At 42.2% G+C, this 22,893-nt stretch overlaps 1 protein-coding gene across 2 annotated transcripts in view; it reads right to left on the bottom strand.

The window, feature by feature from the left end:
• Window positions 1–22,893, bottom strand: part of Adamtsl1 (ADAMTS like 1) — a 387,047-nt gene that overhangs the window by 153,305 nt on the left and 210,849 nt on the right. For both annotated transcript variants that reach the window (XM_005352697.2, XM_026782337.1), the window contains 2 exons: window positions 14,286–14,587; window positions 2,773–2,902 (listed from right to left, as the gene is read on the bottom strand). In XM_005352697.2, the coding sequence (XP_005352754.1) occupies window positions 2,773–2,902; window positions 14,286–14,587 (432 nt within the window). The remainder of the gene's footprint in view (window positions 1–2,772; window positions 2,903–14,285; window positions 14,588–22,893) is intronic.

The following is a 22,893-nucleotide window of genomic DNA, read 5'->3' as shown; positions in this document are numbered from 1 at the left end:
GAACAGCAGTGTGACCTTCCAGCTCTCACTCATTCATGCACTAAACCTTGCTAATTCCAAACATGGTCACCTCTTGGTTCCTAGATCGTTGAGATCAAGAGAGAAGGATCAAGACAATAAAGCCGAGAGTAGGAACTTAAAAAAAAAAAATTAGCCTTTTCCTTAGAAACTACTGTTTATTTGAAAGTTCTCTAAACAAGGTAAGCATGGTACACATGCACACATATGCGCGCAGACACACAAACGACAGCTGGAAAAGTCAGAGTGTCCTTCCGACCTGGCAACATACCTCTCTTGCTGTGAGTGAGCAGGCCTGAAAGTGGCATGTGAGAATGCTGGGGGAGCCAGCCATGTGTTTCTGCTACCAATCCAGTGTCACACAAAGGACAGAAGAACCAAGTGTGGGCCTCAGAAGCCGCTCCAGAAAGACGCTGGATGTTATAGCGTTTGTCCCAGTGCATGAGAGACTGGTGGCTTCCTCAATAGCAGTCATCCAACTGACAACTCCTAGAGGAGAGTGCTTATCTCAACCCAGAGTTTCCTCACAGGCCCTAGCGAAGCCTTGAAGCATTTCTGTATGTGGTATAGACATGCTATGGTTTTCTTTTTTCCCAGAAAGCATGTGGAGTTTATCAAAGGCCAAGGGAATAAAAGATTGTCAAAAGTTTGTGTCCATCATAAGATACACAAAAACAAGCAAGCAAGCAAATAAAGAAAACCAGGGACCACAGAAGCCTGCTGAAAAATGGTGAATTGAAGATGTAAATACCCCCCGACTAGACTGAGGATGTAGGGGAGAAAGGCACATGGCTACCCCTTTACTACACATGTGTATAATCTTACCTCAAGGAGACTGGGAAGAGGAAATTGCTCTGAAGGTACCCTGAAATAGTCCGCAGGAGAATCAACTAAAAAGGACCAGGGATAAAGCAACCTTATCTAAATTAACCTTAGTTAGCTCTTTCTCTTTTTTAGAGAAAGCATTCTTGTAGATTATTTATTATTGTTATTGTTATTATTATTATTATTTTCTGTTCAGAGAAAGAATAGATTTGGTGGTTACACATGTCAGCGATTTCCACCCAGTCCGAGAACTGACTTCCTGGCTTTGCCTTGGCCCACCACAGCATTGGAATGTGCTAAAATGAGCAACATAAACATCAGTTGTTACACACAGAAGAGCTGGTAGCTGTGCGAAATATCTGCCTGTGGAATAATGAATTCTCATGGGATATTTGCACACAGCACGGCAACCACATGGTATCTTGTCCAATAATTTCATTTTGTAGTTGGGGGGACAGAAAGAGCACTCACCTTGTTCAAGGTCACACAGCTATTTGGTGGCTGGCAGGATGAGAGCCTGGCCTGTTAGCTTTCTGGCCAAGGGTCTTGCAGGCTTCTTTTAATATGGGGCACTGTCACTAAGTAGAGGAGTTTGCATACTTTTCTAACCAAGTAAAGCCATAGGGTCACACACAAGAACAGCCAGGAGGTTTAGACAGACAAGAGACTAGTTGTGGCGGACACACATGCCTATAGCAGCTCTGATATAGCCTTGTATGGGGTTTCACAAGCTGGATCTAGCTTCTCTCTTGTCTGATTCTTTGTCTAGCCCTTGACTCTCTAATTTTCCTTGCTTTTGTTCTGACGAGTGGAGAGCTGCTCCAGGCAGGTGGCTGACTGCCTCCTTGGAGGATGTGGTGCTGAGGACCATATCCGCCTCTATATTTGAAGGCAAAAGCCCAGTCTTGCCATTCAGATCAATACATGGAACAGCTTTGGTGACTAGAAGGTCACCATGGAGCTGTGCCATGTGATTGGAGAAGGCCTGAATCTGTCTCCTTTAAGTCCCAATGAAAGGAAACTTCTGGAGCTGTCTGAGAAGGAAGATAATCAACACACAGGCTTTACTAGCAAACTCCTGTTAGCACCTGAAAACAATATAGTGACTCCTATATGATGTGTTTTGCATAGAAATGGGAAATATTCAGAAGCAACATTCCTTTCATATCTAGGACATGACCTTATCCAGTGACATTCCTCAACGCAGCTGTAGATTTGAAAGTCTGGCTTTAGCGCCTCAAACATATACCTTCCAAACCGGAACCATACAAGGGGGTTTGCTCCAAAAAAAAAAAAAAAGTATCTAGAAGGCAAAATTCTTGAGACACCATAAAATTGTGTGGACCAAAGCAGTGATTGGATTGATTAGGGAAGACTCAAGGTTGGGCGATAATGAGACGCAGGCAAGGCTGAACAATGAAATGCTCTAATTGATTTTACGCATATGGAATGATACAACACGCCCCAGCGCATACTAGAACAAATCTGCATGCTGTGTGCACGAGATTTCACAGTGGGTCAGTCATACCACCCAGATGCTTTAGTACCATACACTCTGTAATTTGAATGTCAGCTTATTACTGCAGTGTGAGGGCTTAGGACACAGGCTAAGAGGCAGCGTAGATCATGAAGTCTATGTCAGTTCATTTTCACTTCAGGGGCAAGCAGCAGAATACTGCATGTGCATAACAGCCATGCCATAAATTTGCTTAGTGTATGGAGCCTCTGGACTATATGACCACTGATTGGGCTAAAATTCCAGGGCCCTGCTTTCAATTAAATTTAAGTGGATTTGACTAGAAGTTTGAACTGACACTAATTGGTTTTCAAAACACTGGGTAACAATAAGTGTTCTTGTGTTGCCCATAGAGAGATGCACCCAGTTCAACATATGCTCATGGTTGGCAAGGGCGCCAACACATCCCTTACCTTGCCGGGCAGGGATCCAAATTGCAGGACTTCAGGAGCTGTGGGGGCCGTCGGCTGGTCACGCACAGCTTCTCATCAGCAAGCTCCCTGGTCTGTTTGTTCAGGCAGCTCACCACAGCCTCCTGGACACCTGGGTACAAATCACACTGTCAGACCAGAGTGCAGAGTGGGTGTGTGTTCGGGTGATGAAGTGTAGACAGGCAGCCGGTGGGAGGCCTCTGAGGGGTGGGACTCTCACTGCACACAAGGGGCTGCAGTTGGAAGCCCAGCGCTGCCAATCTTGTCACACTCGATCTAGGGCCGGGTGTGCAGCTCGGTGGTTGGGTGTTGCTTAGCATGAACAAGGCCCTGACTTTGAACTCAGGCACCACAACTTTGTAAGAGTAATTATTCCCCCTGAAAGGAGGAACTCGTGAGCCTAGGGCCTCTCTCATTATACTTCTTGAGGAGGGTAAACTTGACCCAGAAAAGAACATAGCCTGTTCTCTCTCATCTGTAATTCCTAGTTTCAGATCTTCAGAGGTGAGTATATAACCTGGAGTAACTGTAGGAACCAGGAAAGTCAAAAAGGGCCACTGTCAGAGTAGAAGGTTGGGGGAGAAGTAGAAGGAGGAACAGCAGGGTGCAAGTGATTTAAGGAGAAGGTAGAAAATTGGGGGGCTTTAATTAGAAAGGAGGGAGATTAACACAGAAAAGGAAGAATGAGGATAAAATAAAAATAAGGATGTCTGAAAAAGGTCATAAGGAAGTGTTATTATCTACCTAAAATTATATTTAACACATATGAATATGTATATACATATATAGTTTAAATGGAAAATTCTCATTTGGGCTGACAATGCTTCCCTCAAGATCCATAGACTACCTACAAAAATCCAAACACCTCATTTTGAATTGTTGCTCAGGGTTGTTTAAGAGACTCCTCAAACCTAGGCTGTTGCTGATACACTTGGTTGCCTCTCAGAGGCTGAAGACAACATGTAGTTTGGACACATGACCGAGATGATTGAGCTCTTTCTGACCTGAAAGCCTCCTCCCTGAGGACTAGTTTCCATGGTAACAGAAGGGACTATGCAAGTTTCAAAGGGAGAGAAGCAACCAATAATCCTACCTAGTTATGATGTTCATAACCAAAACAATGACCAGCGCAGCGTGATAAGTCCAGGAGTACAATATGGCACACATACAGCAGTGGTGACCAAGGGCTTTACAATTGGACTCAAGGCCCGTACAACATGAGTGCAGTCATGCTTGGTACTGGAAAACCCAGTCAACAATCTGGGGTTAGTGAAATCACAGATTATAGTAGAGAACCCATCGCTGTCACTTTACCAAACCGCAAATATTTCCTAACTTCAGCCTAAATAGTTACCCTTATACCCACAGATAGGTATAGGCCTCACCCCTCATCAAAGAAATGAATCTTTGCAATAGATGAAGATCATTACAGAGAAACAACCAATCAAAATACAGACAACAACAAGTGACTCCGGGGTGCCCAGCCCAGACTGATAACATCTGTCACACATCTCCTGTATCCAAGGCTCAGGAATCACAGCAGAAGAGGGGACAAGAAGATTATAAAAGCCAGAGGAACAGGAAGCTTGCTGCGAGATGTTGTTGCCTAGAAATCTCAGAGAAGCTGCATCCATGAAGTCTTATCCACATGCCTAAACTTTACCTGAACAAGAGTGGCGCCAGTAGACTTGCTAATACAAAAGGAGTAAATCTGATGGGTTCTCAACCCTAGAGAAGAAGTACAGGTAACTAAGGAATACTGAGAGCAAGAGAAATAGTTTTCCCCAGGGAAGAACTCCCAGTGAACTAATACCAAGTGGTATTCAGCCCTGAAATTATAAACATACAAGTTACTTTACATGAACTGAGCAGGTTATATTTATATTTATATATTTAGGAACACACACACACACTTGTGTGTGTGTGTGTGTGTGTGTGTGTGTGTGTAAAAGTTGGAGGGAGGAAATGGAAGGGTAAATAATAATTATATTTTAATGTCAAAAAACATTTTAAAAGTGTTACCAGGCTATATAGCCACTAATGGTAAAACATGATGTTTTAGTGTAGAAGGAGCAAAACAGAGAACAGGGTAGCTACCAACCAACCAACAAATAAAATGAGAACCTTAGGGACCCAAGACCAAACACATTATACTTTAATGAAAGGGATATTGCTATGATTGGAAGTGACATATGACATCATATTTTAGAATCCAGAATTCTGTAGGTTACTCTGTTTTTGGCTGGCTTTGTTTTAATTCTATTTAATTTCCTCAGTGACCTACTTTGATAGTTGAACCAACACATAAGATAAACAGTGACTATAGCCATTGAAAACAATATCCCCAGAGACACCTGCACACCCTAGATGGTGCTAGTGTAGCGTTTTGAGCAGTGACTAACAGAGGTTACTTGGTAGAAAACTCTCACGGAACACAGAAACACTTTAATGACTCCTTTGAGCAGACATCTTATTTTGTTGCCTGGAGTCATAACATCTAACATCTACAGCGTCCATTAGGGCCCAGGTGCTGTGTATCTCAGTCCTTAGCATACATCACTCTATTCTCTCTACAATTCTATGCGGCAAACAGTATGTTAAAACTCCAGTTTTTGGCAAACAGTATGTTAAAACTCCAGTTTTACAGAAATGCGAACTGAAGCTTAGAAGCATGAAAATACTTGCCCGAGGTCATGCAGTTGCTGAATGGTGGAGCTGAGTGTATCTGAAGTTCTAAGAACTCACTGACAGCATTAAAATTTAAAAATACCAAGAGGCTGTCATATCTGCTTCCCTGGAGATCTTCAGAAATAACCCAGACATTTGTCTGGAATCATTTCAGCAGCGTTTAGTTTAAGGGTAGTGGCGAGACAAGACATTATTGCTAATTTGTTTTCAGCCGTATACAATTATATATGCAAAGACACCCACTTCTAAAGATGTTTATCTGTGCTTAGAACTTTGTGTGCAGTTATTGCTGAGATGGGTACCCACTCCTTTCTCTTCTGTATTGCTGAATGATAACTAACACAGTACAAGCACCTACTGCTTGCTAGTTCTCTCCTACTCTACCCTTGGTCTCCCCAAGTCTCTCAAGCAAGAGAATGTTCTCAATGTTAGATTGACCTAGGTCATCAAGCAAGGCCATCATTTAAAAAAGTGATATTAGAAAACCGAATCCAAATTGATTTCCTTCCTTCCAAGACATTATTTTTGTCTTTAATAGATTGTGGTATTTGTCATGTGGCTGACATGGCATTTCAGCATTTTCTTTCTTTCTCCCTAAGTTTTTATAGCTTCCAAATTTTCTTTAATTCAAATCAGCCAGTTTGGGGCAGAGCATTAAGATTTATGGGTATTCAAATCATTCTATTATATTCTGTAATGCCAACTGTGGGCAGATCTCCAAATCTGGAAATTCACGGTATGACGACATACCAAAACACATCACAAGATACTATTCCTACCGTCTGTGATTTCCCATGGGGATGGTATAGGATTATTAAAGCCATGATGACAAGCCACTACATGCAGCTTACTGTTATGGTTTTAATCTGAGATATCCCCTGAAGGCTCATGAGTTGGGAGTTCAGTTGCCAGTTGAAGGGGAAGGGATTGAATCCTGAGACTGCTACCAATGCTGTTGAAATACTTTACAAATGCCACCTCGCCATAGAGTCGCCGATGCCAAAATGTGGTAACCTAATGCAGAAGCAGTGCTGCGTGACATGGTAACCAAGATCAAACAGATCATCTATAACCTTGTTGGATGTGACAGCTCACAACTGTAGTCCCGGAACCCAGGAAGGAAAGGAAGGAGGAGTGAGGCCAGGCTGGTACAGAATAGGAGCTATGTGAGTTCTGGGCCAACACTGGCAACAGAGGGAGACCCTGTCTCAAAAACAAAACAAGCAAAACAAAACACCCACCATCACCACTACCAAACAACAACAACAATAAACCCCAAACCAATAAAACGTCCAAACAGCACAACTTTCTGGACTGATCAATGAATACCCTTGGTAGAATCATAGTATGATGGCCAGGTCTAGGGAAGAAAGCGAGTCACTGGAAATATGCCCTGGAAAGATAGATTAGCCAAATGATCTCTGTCCTCCACAATGGGGATGATCTGAATACACTTTATTTTCCACATGGTCCTGCAGCATGATGCTCCAACCAACCACAGGTATTTATCAGAGAAGGATTCTAACTATGGACTGGAATCCCTGTAAACTGTGAGCCAAAACAACATTTTTTTTTTCTCATTGAAAATGTTTCTATGGTCTATGTCACAGTGATGAAATCAGCAACCACACTAGCGTCCTATGCAGAATCTAGAACTGTGTTATGCTAGAATTGTTTCTCTAAATCACACTCAACAACAGCTTTCACAAGAAGCAAAATACCTAGGAATAAATTTAACTTAACAGGCGAATAAACCCTCCACAGGAAAGTGCTTAAGTTGTGGGAAAAAGAAACTGAAAAAGCAACTGGAAGCAACATACTCAGGGATAAACAGATTTAATGTTGTAAAAATGGCTATATTAGGTGGTCTACAGTCAATGCGATTCCTATCAAACTTCTAGTGACAATCTTCACAGAAGTAGAAAAGACAATCGGAGGGGTCATATGCAAGTACCGAAGGCCTTAATGGCTAACATCGTCCTTAGCAGAAGAGCAACACTGTCCTAATACCCAATCTCCAATTATATACCAACATCAGCTTTGCACATCCCATAGAATAGAACGGAGGACCCAGAAATAAGCTCACAAGGTTATAGCAACCTGACTTTTGGCAAAGGTATAACAATCACACATTTGAGACAAGACAGCCTCTTAAGTTGTGTTTGGAAAAACTAGATTTGCATGTGTGGAAGAACGAACCCAGACTATACTTCTACTTCTGCATGAAAGTCATTTAAAACGGATCAAAGACCTTAGTGTAGGATGAGAAAGCATAAAGGTAAAATACTTCAAGATAAAGGTGTAGGTAAGAACATCTGAACGGCTTTCCAGTGACACATGGACTAATTCCCAGAATTGCTAAGTGGGATTACAGTAAACCAAGATGCTTCTGCAGAGCAAAGGAAACACTCTTCAGCATGAACAAACAGCCTATAGGAGAGAAAACCATCCTGGAAAACTGTGTGCCAGACACGAATTAATATTAAAGATAAACAGAGAATTGCAAAAAGTAAGCACAAGGAAAGCTAAAATCCAGTCAACAAATGGGCCAGTGAACTGGATGGACAGTTCTCAATAAAAGAAACATGGCTGGAGAGACAGCTTGATGCTTAAAAGGGCTTGCCCTGGAGGTCTGATGACTCGGGTTAAGATCCCTGTGGCCATGTAAATGGGAAAAGGAGACAGGAGAATGAAAAATGTTAAACATCCTTAGCCATTGGAAATGCATATTTGAACTGCTAACTGATCCTATCTTACTCCAATCAGGACGTATATCATCAGGAAATCAATGGCAACAAAAGCTGATGGAGATGTGGAGAAAAAGGGACCTTTATTCACTGCTGGTGGGAGTGAAAACTTGTACACCCACTATGGAAAAGAGTATAGAGGTTCCCTAAAACACTGAAAATCAAAACATAATCCAGCTGTGTCACTGTGGGGTGTGTAACCAGAGGACTGTAGTTAGGCATACCATAGAGACACTTGCATATTCAATGTTTATAGCTGCCCTGTTCGTAATAACCAGGAAGTGGAATCAGATTAGATATTAATCAACAGACAGCTAAAGAAAATGTGTTGCAGACACACGATGGAATTTTAGACAGCCATAAAGAAAAAGAAAATCATTGTATTTGTGGGAAAATGGCTGCAACTGGAAACCATTACGTTAAGTGAAATAAATCAGTCTCTGAAATCATGGACTTTTCTCACATATGTGGAATTTGTACACACATATGCATACACACGTGTGTGCATGTGTATCTACATATACAGGCAAATATATATGTATATGTATAAAAATATGTGTATATATACACACACACGCATATATACATACATACATACATACATACATACATACATATATGGGTTACAAGCTAGGGAGGGGATCACAGAAGGGGAGAAATAACTTTTAAGAGGGAAGAGAAGTAGAGTAATGGGTTACATGTAACATCAAAGTCCAAAGGGAACCGGCTGGAAGGGGTGGGGTGGGGAAAGGCAGGAGAGGGAAGGGTAAGAGCGGAGGGGATGCCATGTGTGAGGGTGCCATGAGAAATCCAGCACTTGGTTTGCTAACCCGATAGTGACGAAGACATTTTCTACTAGCTTCTCTGCTGGATAGCATTTGAGAGGCTCTAGACCACATCTTTCGGCTTTATCCAGGCTGTGGTTAGCCTTACGCCACCGTGTTGCTCTCCAGGAACTCTGATGCAGCCAGTGATTGGAGAGCTTGTCATCTGCCTTTCTTGACAGTGCCTGTTTTAGGTGTATAAGGGCTGGAATTTGTTTCTACTCGGAGAGCTCTCTGTTTATAGAACTGAAGCCCTTCCAAGATGGCAAGGAGTGGGGTAGAAAAGGCAGGGTTTCTGCAGGACCTCAGTAATCTCCTCCCTTGGCTTTCTAAATCCCAAATATATACTACTGCAGAGCATGAATCATCACAGATCAAAAGCACCTATGGGGTAGCCCCAGGCTGAGATCAAGAAGCACTCCTGAGTTACTAAGTTTTAATCTTAGGTATTACAAAACAATGTGCTATGCTCTACGATACTGTGTGTTAAGTCTCTTTAGCCATGTGGTCAGTTGCCTGGGCATTCTTAGTCAGACTGCATGGGCCAATCCTGTGATCAAACATAGCTCTTTTTTTCTAGGTTGGATATATCAATGACTAATGAGCAGGGTGATCTAAACACAGAGGGAAATTGAGATTGAAAGGGGAGGATGGGATGGCTGGAAGAAAGGACCATGGAGTGGCATGGTCCTGATAGGAGGAATGTGGAAAGAATGGAAAGAACTCTTTGTGCTCTCTGTATTCCTGGTATTGGGAGGAAGGCGAAACTGTAGAACTGTACAAAAATGGAGAATAAATAACAGAATCCTGAACCCAAATATATATCCATATGTTATGTATGCTTGTGCATGTGTGAAGTGTAGTGTGTGTGTGTGTGTGTGTGTGTGTGCGTGCACACTTGGGTTTGCTCATGCATATAATGCAGAGGCTAGATGAGGGGGTGCTTTGCTCCATCATTCTCTGCCCCATGTCTCTGAAACAGGGTCCCTCGCTGAGCCTGTAGCTAGGCTATTGTAGTATGAAGAAGTGTGGGTCCTTTTGTTTGACCCAGCTGCCTGGCTAGCTTAATCCCTGAAATAACTACAAAGAAATTGTATTAATTTAATTACTGCCTGGCCCATGATAGCTAGCCTCTTCTTGGCTAACTCTCACATCCTGATCTAAACCATTTCCTTTAATCTGTGTGTCACCACGAGGTCATGGCTTACCGGGAAAGATTCAGGGTCTCTGACCTGGCAACTTCATGGCAGCTCTCCCTGACTGCCTTTCTCCTCCCAGCATTCAGTTCTGTCTTCCCGCCTATCTAAGTGCTGCCCTATCAAAAGGCCAAGTCAGTTTCTTTATTTACCCAATGAAAGCAACACAAATCAAGAAGGACCTCCTACACCAGGCTATCTCTCAGTAAGCCCCAGCAATCCTGTCCCCCTTACTCCACAGTTCTGATGTGACAGGCATGCAGTTACTTGACCCTACTTGGCTATTTATATGCTAGTGGGATCTGAACTTGTACCCTCATGTTCTCAAAGCAAACTCACTCACTGAACTGTCTCTCCAGTCTCCTGAAACTAACATTATAAAAGCAATGGAGAACCTGTGGGTAAGCATAGTATATTTTGATTCTGGGTTCTCCTCTTCTGTCAAAAGAAGAAAAGAGTGTGAGGAAAGAGGCCATAGGTCCAAGGCTTCACCCTAAATTCTGCCAAAGTCAGTACCACATTCTTCCAAAGTAGACTCTAAAGTTGACCTGCCGTCTAGGAAGTCAATACGGCAGTGCTGCCCAGGTTCTCCTGGACCACATCTACCAGTCTGCACACAGGGAAGCACAAGATGGGGACAAGTGGGGGATGCTAGGACACCATTTACAGGTCTGAAGACCTTTGTCTTTAAGAAAGTGGGATTTCTGTGCTTGTATCTCCCTGAATAGTATGATTGTCGTGTGATATTGATGACAACCCAGTGAACCTCAGTCACCAACCAGGGGTTGAAAGTACCGGCTAATTCCTTCTGGTTACTACTTCTGCTAGGTGAAAGATTTCCTTTGTTATATCCAATGTCATCTTGAGATTATAGAAACAATAAAATTAGCCTGACTGACTCTATTATTCCAAATGATTTAAAATCTACCTTTTAATCTTACATATTTTAGGTTGATTTCAGCAAAAATGATTAAAAATATATATAATCTTGTGGGTTTTATTTTGGTGAAAGATCAAAGTTGATAATACAGCAAGATATCACTGTCAAACAGTGACTTGAAAACATACATATCCCATATTGATGGGAGCAGTGAGACCCCAGATCCTGAATTTCTTGTAATCCCCTGATCTGAGAGCCTACAGCTGCTCTGAACACGAGACCTTCAGGAGTTCCTGAGGGCAGGAGAGTGGTTTCTGGTGGGTTTGGCTGGGGCGTGGCTATCTCTATATAATCTGCCCCTGAACACAATAAAGGGGGCATTCTTGGGGAATTCAAGGATGACCCGTGTCGCTGTCTCTCTGTCTGTGTGTGTCTGTGTATTTTAACCTCCAGTCCCCTTGCCCAAAGCTCGCGAACTGGGTGCCAGCGCACAGAGCGCAGACACAGGGGCGCGGTGCATGGCACCGTATATTGAAATGATTTGTTAGTGCATCTGGGCATCATATGGATCACATGACCTAATCATAGTTTTGTCACTTTAGAAGTTTTAACTCTTTAACTCTTATATAGGTGTAAATATGTTACCTTGGCACATTGTGCTTAGGTGCTGACAGTTGAAGACCTAAGAAATTTTAGTAACTTGATCCTCTCTTGGGTATAAATGAAGAACAGTTTGTGTCATACAAAACCTTTTAGTTCCTATAGGTAGAGATCAATTGTATATCAAACAGTCAAATCTTGGTTTTGGCTGAAAATTCTTAAAATTAATATATTTCACATGTACCCTAAGAACTCAATTTTAAACTCCTAGTTAGTCAATAGAAGAGTTAGATTCTTAAAGAGAAGGGTATCTGGTTAGTTTTATATCCCATTACTGCATCTATTTTTCCACCTTCTCATAAAATTCCAGGCTTTACTTGTAACTGAGAACCACACCAGAGAAAGCATGTGTGTTTCCAAACACATTTGTTTTTGAGTTTATATAATGAACATTCAGTTTAGATGATCATAGAAAGCTGGGCTAAAATCACAACCATTGGAATTCAGAGTCACTCATATTTAAGAGGAGCAATTGGGTATGGTAGTGCATGCTTGTAATACGAGTGCATTCGGGAGGCTGTGGTTAAGGATTCCACAAGTTCAAGACCAGTCTGGGTTACAGGGTGATACCCGGCCTCACAAACAAAACACAAAACAAAAGAAGCAATGGCAGTCACCAGCTACATCCAGCCTCTCCCCTGGCCTCTTGGGTCCTGTAGGGGTTCAGAGATCAACGGGGTTTATTTAACACGTCTCTCTCATCAGGCATGAAAGAAAGGATGTCCTCAAAGTGAGAGACCCACACCAAGCGAACACGGCGCATTAGCTGTGTTTCAGGACTCTGTCCCCTAGAGTCATCTGGAAGAGTTTTGATTTTAAAATAGCAGGGCTCTCCATTAAAACACTCCAGCAATTCCAGGGCCTGAAATTGGAAGATGTGCATACAAACACAAACCTTGAGGTCAGAACTATTAAATGTTTAGAAAGAACTGCTAGAGAGAAGTGCATTCTTTGCTAGCAGAGTTCAGGCTTTTTCAGCTCCGTGTGAATGGACAATGTGGCCACATTTATTCTTACATTCTCAGCCAGAACAAAAGATGCCTTTAAAAGAGTTTCCCAAATGTCATGGCTTAGAAAACAGTTTTGGGAAACTATTTGACTATTTTTTTTTTCCCACTGGTTAAGTCAAATCTTCACTGGGCATGAGGAGCCTCTAAGACTTTGGTGGGGAATCAGCCCGCAACCTACCACCAGTCAAAAAAATCTCTCCTGAGAATGACGTGAACAGGAGTTGCAATGGCAATGTATTTGTCCATGATGACAAAGCATATCATAATCTTAAAGAATTAATTGATTTTCCTAGCACCTTCCTTTCCATAATATTCTAAATAAAGAATCCATAACAGGGCTGGCGGATGACTCCGTGTGTAAAGTGTTTCTGGGTAAGCATGGACGTTCATGTTCTGATCACTGCCACTCACTACAATGCCAAGGATGGCAGCCTGCACCTGAAATTCCAGCACAGGGGCTGCAGAGGCGTCAGGACCTCAGGGACTTGCTCCCCAGTCTGAAACAGTACACTCCCGCTTCTGAGAAAGTCTGTCTGGAGGAGTAATCCACGAAGACCCTGGGCGTCATGTTCTGGTTCTTCTACACACACCCATAACGGATTAATGCAACCACACATACTTCCCTGGCTCCCCTCAAGAATCACTGAGGAGATTAAGTAGCTTGGTTTTAATCTTCCTTCGATATATACAGCAAATCACTCACTGCTCCATAAATATGTACGGTTATTGGTCACCATTAATACGTTAACGCAAACATCACGGAAACTATTTCTAGATCATCATGGAATATACCCAAGGGAGCCAGGTGAAAATATATGTAAACATTTGACATTAACTAATACCCACAATGAGAAAGCTTCAGGGATTCTGCATGAGTGTAGAGAGGTATAGTATGATGGAGAGACTGGGTGAGGACAGAAACCAGAAGCCTTGGCCTGGGCCCAGTGCTATCGTTACTAGCTGTGAGGGATGGAGAGAGTCCCGCGACTTCCCTGCAACCTGGTTTCCCTCTTACAGAACAGAGCGGGGTCTGCTTTTGCTCCTTGTTCTCTTGTTCCCCTAGTGCCGGTTGCGCATGACGTTCACTGTCTTTATACACCCTCCTTCACTTGGAAAGGGAGCCAAATCAATTTCTGGGTCTCTCTTTGTGTCCTTGAGAACAGTAGGATGTGCTGAAGTGGGGTTTCCTTTCACCCCAAACGCACGGAGGAAAAGGCACAGAAAAACAAGACTGGGCTTTGAGAACATAACCTTGGAACGACAGCTGCAAGACAGGCATCAGTTATGCTGGCTGCTCACAGTTGACTGGGAGAGCCACTTGGGACAAAAGAAATCCACCAAGGTTTACTTGGGGATATTTTACATTTAGAACGGCCGCCTCTCCTTTCTTCACTTATCATTCTTGGACTAGGACAGCCATCTGACACAGTTGCACTCAGGGAGAGAAGAAACCCAGAAGATGGTAGACTGATCTGGGGTCCCCTCCTTACCTCCGCCACACGACTCGGAGCACTTGGTGAAGCCCTCATATTCCCAGTCATACAGCTCGTCCAGGTCCTGCAAGCCTTCCAAGAGTCCGTCTGCATTATCTGGGTTAAACTCCGGAATTTCCCCATTGCAGGGTCCCGCGTAACAGGCACGCTGCGAGGCGGGCTTGGGCCCTTCGCATTCATCCACAGGCAGGTCAGCCACGGACTGAGAGAAAGACAGGAGCACCTGGCATCTGACTATTCGCACCTGGGTTCCCACACCGCAGGTGACAGTACAGGCCGACCAAGCTTCTGGAATGAACCTGCAGTTGATAAGGAAACAAGACGACAGGATGAGAAGCCCCAGGCAGGAGGCCATGGGGGCTGTGAGGGGCTGCATCGCACCTGCCTCCGCTCCCCAGAGCTGGACCAGGATGTCAGGATGTGCTCGGGATCCTCCACCCCGTCCCGGGCTGGCAGCTTCACGTTAGCTCATGAGCTGGCTGGAGCGTGTTCCGAGAGTGTCATGTGAACTCCCAGCTGCGAGACATTCCAATCACGGACCACCTGCTTGCTCACTGCTTTGCACCCCTCGTGGCCACGGGACATTGGTGGGGCTCCTCCTCGCTCTAAATCCCAGCTCTTGGGCCTGTTGCAGGATGTTGGCACTTCTTACACTAGGCTAATACTGATACTAAAAGACGATAACAAAACGAGCCCCTGGAGACATCCAGGAAGAGTTTTCTCTTAGTTTGGAACACGTATCTTCAGCTTTCCTTGCTCAGATTCAGTGTACTTCCCGGGATTTATTTTTATGCACAAAGAGGGATTTTTTTTTTTAAAGCTTCCAAGAATGGCGCTGCCTTGTTTCTCGCACATTCTTTGAATCAGTTTGAACTCCATGTCTTTTTATATCACATAGAAAACCACGCTCAGATTGAAAGCCACAGGCATGTTACAGTAAACAAGAGACTCGGCAGTCATACAAGTTTGGTCCGCCTCCTCCACCCCCATCCTTGGAAAAAAGCGACACTAGTAAGGGCTCCCCACCCCCTTGACTTTCTTTAGAGTGTATGAAAATATCCAAATTCCCCAAAAGCTTTTGCTCTTCATTAATCAACCATAGCCATAACTTCAGTGGCCTTGAGAGGTCCTAGGGGAAAAAGCCCGGAGGGATCCATTAACATTCTCTGAAAAGCTAGTATAATAATTTGGAGAACGAACTTTGGGCTAATGACCTCCTCCCCACCCCCATGATCCTCTGCTTTCTCACAGGGAGGCATGTCGGCAAGGCAGCAAAACTAAGTTTCTTCACCAGGACTTTGGCAGAAAAGGAACCAATAAGAATATTACAGCATTAAAACAGTTCACGGCTAGTACAGGGAAACTGAAACAGCAAACCAACCCATTGTTGATACAACCAAGACGCTTCCTGAGTCTGAGGTTGGCCTTCTGTGGGACAGAAGTGATCAGTCTGCCCCAGAGGAGTGTCCTTGCCCAAGGCACACACACTTTTTGGAGGCAGGGTAAATGACCCTTCCAAAAGAGCCTCCCTCTGGTTATCCTGGAAGAGCCATCATCTAGAGTAGAGAGGTCACTAGACCTCCCACCAGAATGGTAAATAGAATGGCTACTCAGGTTGGTCCCCAAAAAGTTTTACCCCAATATCATATTTGGCTTCTGTATCTCCTAGTATAGTGACATATGGGCAAATAGTATTCCCAAAATATTACAATGTCTTCCTCCTTTAAATAATGCCACCTGTCTGAACACTTTTGAAATATAAAACAGAATCTATTATCAAAATCACCTATTGCACATTCTATTGTTACAAATTTTCTTATTGCATATTCACAGACACCTGCCTCACTCTTGGAATAAGAATCATGACAAATACACAGTCCTGGGTTTTATAACACAGAAGTGTGCATAAAGGGAAATGCATATTAAGTCATTTTGTAGATAAGAAAGCAACAGATGACTTAACAAAGGAGTAAAGAGTAATACTTTTTCTTTTTAAATGTAGTACCCTATTTTGTCCTAAATTAGTGGCTCTTAACCTTCCTACTGCCATGACCATTTAATAAAGTTCCTCATGCTGTGGTGACTCTCAACCATAAAATTATTTTTGTTGCTGCTTCCTAACTGTAATTTTGCTACTGTTATGAATTTCAGTGTAAATATTTGTGTTTTCCAGTGGTCTTTGGTGACTCCTGTAAAGGCCTGTTGAACCTCCACGGTGTCAAGATCCACAGGCTGTGAACCTGTGCTCTAGCGTAAGTTAGCAAAAAACTCCAACTGCATCCTATGGACTTCTCCTAGCATTCTTTTCATGATACTTAGACTTCTTCTGTGACTCTTACACTGGAAGAATTGGCAAGCCTTCCCCGTAAAGAGCTAGGTTAGATTATGCATGTTGTGTAGTCTGTGTTGCAACATTCAAGCCAGCCATTGTTGGAAGAGGTGAATAAGTAGATCAGTTGGGCTAGGTTCCAACAAAACATTTTTTGTTTTGTTTTGTTTTTTGAGACAGGGTTTCTCTGTAGATTTGGGGCCTGTCCTGGAACTCACCTTGTAGACCAGTCTGGCTTTGAACTTACAGAGATCTGCCCATCTCTGCCTCCAACAAAACCCAGTTGTAGAAACTGGGTAAGGGTAGAGTAGGGGGTGAGATGATGAAGGATCTGGATCTTGCCTGTGGGCTGCTATTATAAGAACATAATGTCTGCTAGAGAGGCCAAACAGTCTGAGATTCATATACAGTTCCCAAACTTATTTTAGTTCTAGGTATCCCCCCTCTCTATATGTATATATGGTATACACACACACACACACACACACACACACACACACACACACAGTAACCAGCTGTATTTGTGTTTTATTTTCTAAAGTGAGTCTTAGAATAGACATGACACACAAACTGTGTCCTCAGCTCCCTTTTGCCTATAAGATGAATGACTTTACATTTAGTATCTTTGCAGAATCTGAATAATCTTACCTCTAAAGATACAGAAGCCCAATAGACCTACAGTAGCAAGAGTTCTTTTTGAAAGTAGGGCTTTTAAATGAAAAAGAATATGTAAAGATGCACATAAAATATATGTGTGGGAATTTTTAACTATATGGATGGTAGAGTTGATAGTAATAAAATACCCTGTCCCCTCATAATAAAGGGCAAATAAACATCTGCTTTTCTCCAAATGAGAGTCATATCAAATGAAAAACAGCTTCACCGATGTAGATCCCAACCTGCGATCCTTGGGACCCCATGAGGTTCAGATTAAAAACAATTCGGTTTTGAGATGGTGCTGTCTTTTGGCAGCCATTTCAATTTCTCTGTTGCACACACGGTTAAAGCATAACACAGTCCCCCCCTTGTTGAAGTCAGGAGATTATATTTCAAGAAGACCATCTGATTGTACAAATGGCTCTAGGGGTGACTGTGTTTCTTTGGAAGCATTCCTTCATATTCCTACATCTTCTAGCTGTCCATTGATTATCTCTGGTTTTCAGGCCACGAGTGGGAAGAAGCAAGGCCCCAGAGAGGGCAGCAAGTGAGGAGGCTTAAGTGTGATGTTGTGAAGTCCCATCCTGAATATCCCTTGCTGAGCGGGATGCCCTGCAGTGGATAATAGTTCCGTGTTCTTACTGAAGCTTAACTTGGTCATTTTAAAAGTTCTTTGTGTTTGTGCAGCACTGCTGGATGAATGATAAAGAATGGGTGTGCCAGAGAAGTCTTCAAAAGACAGGTGTGAACTTCAGATGTGATGACATGATCTCTATATACAGTTTTCCCATATTTGAGATCGCACACATGTGTACACACACACACACGCACGTACAGGGAAAATGAATGAAGTGGGCTTTGATCTGGCCTTTCATTGCAAGCTTAACTGTTCATCTCACTAACAAAGAGCTTCTGACTTAGACTTATTGCTTGAATCCCTCTTATGACACAGAAAGCAGTGACAATCACAGTCACTTGTAAGATCCCTAAGTGCTTTAGTTTGTTACCAACTATTATGAAGTTAGGGGCATGCCCCAAAGTAGTAGAAACAAACAAACGATTGATTAGCCGTATATCACTACAGACATGAGTCCAAATGAGGCTGGGGCTTTATGGGTATGCTCTGAAACTGACATCTTAACTTTCCTTTTTGTCCTTACTTTGAATTTCCCCATCTCCTTCCCTCTCTTTTTCTCTCCCCCATCTCCCCTTTCCCACTTCTCTCCTATATACAATTCTGTTTCAAAAATAATTTAGGGCTGGAAGATGGCTGAGAAGTGAAAGTGATTGCTGAGCAAGACCGGCCCAGCCTGAGAACATGAGTTTGATCCCCAGAACCCATGGTGTGAGGAAGGGACCAGCTTTCAAAAACTGTTCCCTGACCCATACATGTGCACACGTGTGTGTGTGTGTGTGTATGTACACACACTTGTGAACACATGTATGCACACACAGTAATAGAAATGAAAAATTACCAGAATTAGTCAGTGGAAAGATATCCTTATCAGTGTGCCATTTTTTAAAAAAAGATTCATTTTATGCATGCGTGTAAATGTTTGCTTGCATACATGTTTGTGCCTGGTACTTGTTAAGGCATTATATCCCTGGAACTGGAGTTACAGGCTGTGGTAACCAACCATGTGGGTACTGGGAACTGAATTAGGGTTCTCTGTAAGATCATCTCTCCAGTCCTGGAAGAATGCTATTTTTATATTGTTATTAGTCATAAGTCCTAATTTCAAAATTCATATTGGAAGTTTCAGGGAATCACATTGCAAAATCTACTTTTGGTAGTTTTCAATTTGAGTTCATTGTTTAGCTGTGAGTCTATAGGGTTGTGGCTTCCTCTTCTTTCTGGTATGTATTTATGTTTGGAATTTGTGGTGTGGCAGCAGAGCGAGAAGGGAGGCAGGAATAAAGCAGAGCACTTGGGGGAAGTAATGGAGTGCTTTAAGATGGATCACAGAGGAAAAAGAACTCTCTGTTCCGTACAGCTTTCCTGATTATCTTAGACTTTCACCGACTTTGAGGTATTCTTCCACTCTATTGGTTGCAGAAAGCTGATAACACAAATGACTTTCCTTTCACAAGGCAAATCAATTATCTAGTAGGATCTAGGGCTTCACTGCCCAATGGACACACTGAGTTTGCATCCATTTGAAAATTCCTTTTACACACATTTACTTAAATATGTTTGAAAAGTTTGTTCTTTTGCTTCTGGGTGACATGAGGTAGTAAGAGAGTAAGAGCTTTTGGACTGGATACAGTGACTTAAATGTAAGCTGGGTCTTTGTGCATTGAAGGAAACTGACAATGGATGGGAAAGGACTCCGGCTGGGTGAAAGGGAGGCTGCAGAGAGACAGCCTCTTGTCTTGTTTCTGTTTTTCTCCTGTCCCACCTCTCCATGACGTCAGGGAAACTGACACGAGGCTCCCTAATGTCTCAAATGAAGTTGAGGGGAGGGGGTTTAAAACCTTTACAAAACAATCAGATTAAACAGAAACACCACAAAGGGAATGCTACAAAGGGAAGACAGCTCCTCAACTGATTTATCTAGGAATTTTCAAATCATTTGCACAATCTGAAGTTTTACTTCAAAAATGATCTCCATTGACAGTCGACATAATCCACCATATAGACAAACTTAAAAAAATCAGAATCATCTCATTGGATGCTGGAAAAGCCTTCGACACAAAAAAACATCCCTTCATGATAAAGGTCTTAGAGAGAGCAGAGATACAGGAGCATACCTAAACATAATAAGGCAATATACAGCAAGCCAACAGCCAACATCAAACTAAATGGAGACAAACTCAAAGGGATCCCACTGAAATCAGGAACAAGACAAGGTTTTCCACTCTCTTCATGTCTTATTCAGTTAGTACTTGAGGTTCTAGCTAGAGCAATAAGACAACAAAAGGAGATAAAGGGAATACAAATCAGAATAGAAGAAGTCAGACTCCCACTATTTGCTGATGATATGATAGTTTATATAAGTGACCCCAAAAAATTCTACCAAGGAACTTCTACAACTCACAAATACCTTCAGTAATAAAAAAAAAAAATCAGTAGCTTTCCTTTACACAGATGATAAATGGGCTGAGAAAGAAATCAGAGAAATATCTCTCTTCACAATGGCCACAAATAGCATAAACTATCTTGGAGTAACTCAAACAAGTGGAAGAATGACAAGAACTTTGAATTTTTGAAGAAAGAAACTGAAGAAGACACCAGAATATGGAAAGACCTCCCATGCTCTTGGGTTGGTAGATTTAACATAGTAAAAAATGGCAATCTTACCAAAAGCAATCTACAGATTCAATGCAAGGCCCATCAAAATCTTCACAGACCTCAAAAGAACAATACTCAACTTCATATGGAAAAGCAAAAACCCAGGATAGACAAAACAATCCTGCATGATAAAGGAACTTCTGGAGGCATCGCGATCCCTGACTTCAAACTCTGCCACAGAGCTACAGTTCTGAAAAGTGTGTAGTATTAGCATAAGAACAGACAGGAGGACCAATGGAATTGAGTCGAAGACCCAGATATCAGTCCACACATCTACGAGCACCTGATCTTTGACAAAGAAGCAAAAAATATAAAATGGAAGAAATAAAGCATATTTAACAAATGGTGCTGGCATAACTGGATATCAACATGTAGAAGAATGAAAATAGACCCATATCTATCAACATGCACAACACTCAAGTCCAAATGGATCAAAGACCTCAACATAAAACAAATCACACTGAACCTTATAGAAAAGAAAGTGGGAAGTACACTTGAATGCATTGGCACAGGAGATCACTTTCTAAATATAACCCCAGTATCACAGACACTGAGAGCAACAGTTAATAAATGGGACCTCCTGAAACTGAGAAGCTTTTGTAAAGCAAAGGACACAGTCAACAAAACAAAATGGCAACCTACAGAATGGGAAAAGATCTTTACCAGCCCCACATCATAAAGAGGGCTGATCTCCAAAATATATAAAGAACTCAAGAAATATGTCATCAAAAGAACAAACAATATAATAAAAAATGGGGTACAGATCTAAACAGAGAACTCTTAACAGATGATTTTAAAATGCTGAAAGACACTTAAAAAAATGTTCAACATCCTTAGTCATCAGAGAAATGCAAATCAAAACAACTCTGAGATTCCATCTTACACCTGTCAGAATGGCCAAGATAAAAAATATTGATGACAACTTATGCTGGAGAGGATGTGGGTAAAGGGATGCTTCTCCATTGCTGGCAGGAGTGGAAACTGGTATAGTTACTTTGGATATCAGTAGGGCGATTTCTCTGAAAATTAGGAAACAACCTTCCTCAAGACCTATCAATACCACTTTTGGGTATATACCCCAAGAATGCTCAATTATACCACAAGAATATGTGCTCAACTATGTTCATAGCAGTATTATTTGTCATAGCCAGAACCTGGAAACAACTTAAATGCCCCTTGACCGAAGGAGCATAAAGAAGATGGATAAAGAAGGTATGGTACATTTACACAATGGAGTATTACATAGCAGAAAAAAAATTAATGACATCTTGAAATTTGTGGGCAAATGGATGGATCTAGAAAACATCATATTGAGTGAGGTAACCCAGACCCAGAAAGACAAATATAATATTCATTTACTCATGAGTAGCTTTTAGACATAAAACAAGGAAAAACCAGCCTACAATTCACAATCTTTGAGGACCTAGACAACAAACAGGACCCTAAGAGAGACATAAGTGAATCTAATATACATGGGAAGTAGAAAGAGACAAGATCTTCTGAGTAAATAGGGATTGTTGGGATCAAGGGCATGGGTAGAAGGGGAAAGGAGAGGAAGGGAGGGGAGTGGAGAAAAATATATAGCTCAATAAAACAATTAAAAAATGATCTCCAAAGTATATTTTTGGCATGTTTGTCAAAAATAGGATGGCACTAAGTGCGTGCTGCTGAGAAGGGCTTCAGTGGGAGGAGTGAGAAAGAAACAGGATAAGAGGGGTGAAAAGGACTAGAATCTATTATATATTTGTATGAAACTGTCAAGGAATAAAAATAAACTTAAGTTTCAAAAGGATTACTGAAAAGAATTAAAGCTTGTGGATAATAGTTCTCCACGACGCTGCTCTATATTTTCTCAGAACCTGTCATCCCAGATAAATAGAATCTCACTTAAACATGCATAGCCCTGGCTAGGGCACTAGGTGTGGATGGAACTATGGAGTGACTCTCCAGCACTGTCCCCTCATAGCCTCTGGGGCTGCAAATCCCATGTTAGTGATGCAGCTCCTGTGGAGGTCTCCAGGCCAAGTGCTCCCCAGGGCCCCCCTCCCCAGGGCCTCCGACAGAACCACTTCTTGTAGCTTCTCCGAATCCTTGCACACCATGCCTGCAGGTGAGTGAGCATCATAAACACTATGATATGTCTCAGTAAAACTGAGAACAGATTGACGGATCCTAAAACATAAACAAAAGAGACTTTTCATTTGGGCTTCTTTGAGAGGCAGCTGGCATCTGCACAAAGTTTCCAATAGCTTTCTTGCAGAAACTGCTTAGTGCCTGAAGTAAAAGAGAATCTGAGGGCATAAAGAGACATGGTCTTTTCAAGGATT

The sequence above is a fragment of the Microtus ochrogaster genome, chromosome 10, assembly GCF_000317375.1.
Source record: "Microtus ochrogaster isolate Prairie Vole_2 chromosome 10, MicOch1.0, whole genome shotgun sequence".
Lineage (NCBI taxonomy): Eukaryota > Metazoa > Chordata > Mammalia > Rodentia > Cricetidae > Microtus > Microtus ochrogaster.
The sequence above is the reverse complement of the archived record's forward strand: the minus strand, read 5'-3'. Positions and strand labels throughout refer to the sequence as shown.